Source organism: Pistacia vera, unplaced genomic scaffold (assembly GCF_008641045.1).
Source record: "Pistacia vera cultivar Batoury unplaced genomic scaffold, PisVer_v2 Contig911, whole genome shotgun sequence".
NCBI lineage: Eukaryota > Viridiplantae > Streptophyta > Magnoliopsida > Sapindales > Anacardiaceae > Pistacia > Pistacia vera.
Genome location: NW_022196792.1, coordinates 1 through 3,547, shown reverse-complemented (window position 1 = coordinate 3,547; position 3,547 = coordinate 1). Strand labels below are relative to the sequence as shown.

The window sequence follows — 3,547 nt, the reverse complement described above, 5'->3', positions numbered from 1 at the left end:
TGTGCCAATTACTGCCAAAAAAACACCAAAATGAGTTATATACTAACGTTTGGTGACTTGTCTTTCCATCTTGAAGCTCATTTTCCAGATTATCTATTAAGGTTCACTTCAATTTCTAGTTCCTGGGCACGCATTTCAAGTGACCTGTATGACTCTGCCATACATTTGAGCTGTGTCTCGGCCAAGCTGTTTGACTTTTGTGCAGAAGCCAATTGGGATTGAGACTTACGGTGTTTACTGCTATTCAAGCATAGTTTTTTAGTTATAGTGGGCGGGTATGTAAACTGAATTTGTATCTATTTATTTTATCAACCAAAACTTCTAACCAGACGAGGATTTTACAGGGATCATTGTTTTCACTTTGTAAATTGCAAATTGTGGCCTCTTGTAATAATTGAAGCATCACAATCACATGAGAGTTGGGAATTTCAAAGCTAACATGTACTGACTGAAAATACTGAATTTTTTAATTAAAACGAAGTCAGAGATGGGCAGGTAGTTCATAATTAAGGCCGGGTCAGTACATGTGGCTCTTCAGCGACCCCTTTGGTTTTTATTACTACTGCACATTGAATTCTTTATCCTCCATTTAACTCAAAATCAACACCAAGGACCCCTTCTGCAGGCAATAAGAGAATTGCACATGGAGGCAGTGCACTTTAAAGAGGAAGCTTCTCATTTTCAAAGATATCCCTGACTACGCTATGTTTTTATATTAGAGGGTAAAACTTAATATGTTCATGAACTTCTGTGCTTGTCTTTTAAGCTGGCAAGGGGTTCATAAACATCCTTTAATGCTATGGCTTTACCAAATTGACTGTCTATTGTTTAATTGTTATGTTAATATGTAACGAGATTCGTATCATGCATTTTATTTCAAGAAATTGCACAGTTTTGGATCTAGATTTCCTAAAATAATTTTAATACAGAAGATGGAGGGTCTAGGATCCTTAAAGAATTTGAAGGAAAATCTCAGTGGAGAGACACTGATCAGGCTCTGCCAATGATTACCTAAACTATATATAAAAATCTATAAACAATAATTTATAAAAATCGATTCTGTCAATGTTACTACCCAGTACCCACTTACTTGGCTTTTGTAGCAGTATGTACTTTATTAAAGAAAAGTTTGCAGGTTTGCACAGCCCAGTGAATTCTTTAATTTACTCAACCTATTCTTTCTCATTTGATTACTAGAATCAAGTAATCAACATGGTAGAATTACATTCTCCCAAAATCTTTTATCATCTGCAGCTAAAAACAAAAGTTTCATTTCTTCCATAATTAAGTTGTTTAAAGAAACTGTTGCCCTGGCGTTGGCTGGGTGGCCTGTGTTCTTTTTCTCATCTCAGAAACAAAAACTAAGCACGAGACAAAAGCAAAAAATATCATAATCATATAATTATAGATTAATTTGTTTATGGAATCATAGGTGCAAAGCTCTTACAATCAACTAACGACTTCTGATTCCCACCTTGACAGAAGAAGAAAGTTTCAGGGCACCTATACAAACAGTTATCCACTAAACTGACATTAGCATAACCAGGTTTCATGCCCATTAAAACACCGGGTATGGGTCCGAACAAATAATTACCACCCAATAACAACCTCTCAAACGACGACGTATTACCCCCTGGAACAGCTACTTTCAAGGCATACTGTGATGGTATCATCCCCGTGAACTTGTTATGCTCCAAAGAAAGAGCTGACAACTTTGGCATTGAAGCCATAAAAGCTGGTAAAAAACCTTGGAGCTCGTTAAAGCTTAAATCCAGAGCTATTAACTTACTAGTTAAGCCCATGTTACTTGGAACTTGTAAAAACGTGAAGTTGTTGTGGGAGAGAGTGAGTTGTTGTAAAGAAGGATGATCAAACAGAACTGAAACTATAGGACCAGATAACTTGTTGTGGCTGAGATCAAGAACTTGTAAGTACTCCAAGTCCCTCACATTCTCTGGAAGATTTCCTTCCAAGTTATTGTTACGAATCGAGAACTCTACGAGCGATGATGGCAATGCAGAGGGAATATTTCCAGTGAAGTTATTATCACTTGCATCAAGAAAATATAAGTTTTTGAGTGAACTCAGAAAAGGAAACTCGCCGGAAATGTTGTTTTGTTGAATTTCTAGTCGTTTTAAGCTCTTCAAATTGTTGAAACTTGACGGTATTAGTCCCTGAAAATGGTTGTTATCGAGATAAAGTTCTTCAAGGTGAGAGAGTGACCCAAGAGAATCAGGTATTTCACCTGAAAGAGAGTTTCTGGAGAGACTGAGTCGATGCAAACGAGTTAACCTGGAGAGTGAATGAGGAACTGAGCCAGAGAAGGAGTTGTCTGAAATGTCAAAGGTTTGTACGTAAGGGAGGTCCCAGTTGGTAGACGTGAGAGAACCCGCGTATCCAACCGGGTCAAGAGTGATCTCAGTGACTCGTGATGCGCCGGAGACGATTCTGTCGCACCTAAACCCACATGTAAAGTGTTCACTGAAGAGGTAGTCACATGGGTCCAATGAGAAGTCCCATGAACTCAAGCATGATCCAGGAGCTATGGAGCTGGGGTCTAGCCCCTTCTTCAGATCTTTGAGGACTTTTATGTCGCCTGGGTGGGTTCTTGAACATACTGTGTAGAACAGTTCAGAAAATGTGATCATAAGAAGTAGGAAGAAATTTAGTGTAGCCGAGCGTTTCGACATATTTGTGTGGTGTTGTTGAGTTGAGTTTCTGGGAAGTTTTGGATCTGAATTTAGAAGATTTGTCAGCATGAAGGAAGATTTTGCTTGCAAAGAATGGAGAGTTAAGAGCGAGTGTGAGAAAGACGCTTTAGATATATTTCATACTGTAGATGCTAGATAAATCATATAATTAATGTGACCATAGGATTTGGATTAAAACATAACTCTAATTGGGGGCCCATCTGAGATATGGGGTGTACTGAATCTGTTTAATTATTGAAGCCTATCGGCAGACTGTGATGTTGACGACGATTCATCAGCGAGAGACATAATGGGACTGAGAATGGCTTGAAAGAAAATCCAATAATAAGCAACAGATTAGATGCATGTGCTCTTGATCGTGACCTTTAAATTTTATAGGTCCCCTGGAAACCACATATTCACCTTTAATATAATTCAATTAATTCCAATTTCTGAAGATCCAATACCATTCAGCTTTCGTTATTTTCCAATTTACAATTTCCTGTCGAGGGTAATTCCAGAGTCAAAAATATGATTCAAGTCCGGACATTCTAGAAGTTTGGAAATAGTATTCTCAGTTCTTATATCCCTATTGACTAAAGTTTTAAGGGAGATGTGGTTAGCTCCCTGTGGGTGATGCAATGCTATTGCCAGTATAACCTATGTCTAACAAAATGCATACAAAAGTCGAGAGAAGAAACAGCTCTATAGAATACAAAATGCCTAGTAAAATTAGTAAATATCCTATTCTCCCTTTATCCAAAAGGCCTAGTTACACAATACTATAACAGATCCAAACATAGCTTGCAAAAGGAACTCAGAAAGTGCAGCAAAAAATAAGCACCTTCCGATGGCAT

At 37.9% G+C, this 3,547-nt stretch overlaps 1 protein-coding gene across 1 annotated transcript; it reads right to left on the bottom strand.

Annotated features, from left to right (window-relative positions):
• Positions 1–1,418: 1,418 nt before the first annotated feature.
• LOC116119923 (leucine-rich repeat receptor-like serine/threonine-protein kinase BAM2) lies at positions 1,419–2,831 on the bottom strand. The gene has a single exon (XM_031405863.1). The coding sequence runs from the start codon at positions 2,757–2,759 to the stop codon at positions 1,419–1,421; it is 1,341 nt and encodes a 446-aa protein (XP_031261723.1). The 5' UTR covers positions 2,760–2,831.
• Between the last annotated feature and the right edge of the window lie 716 nt (positions 2,832–3,547).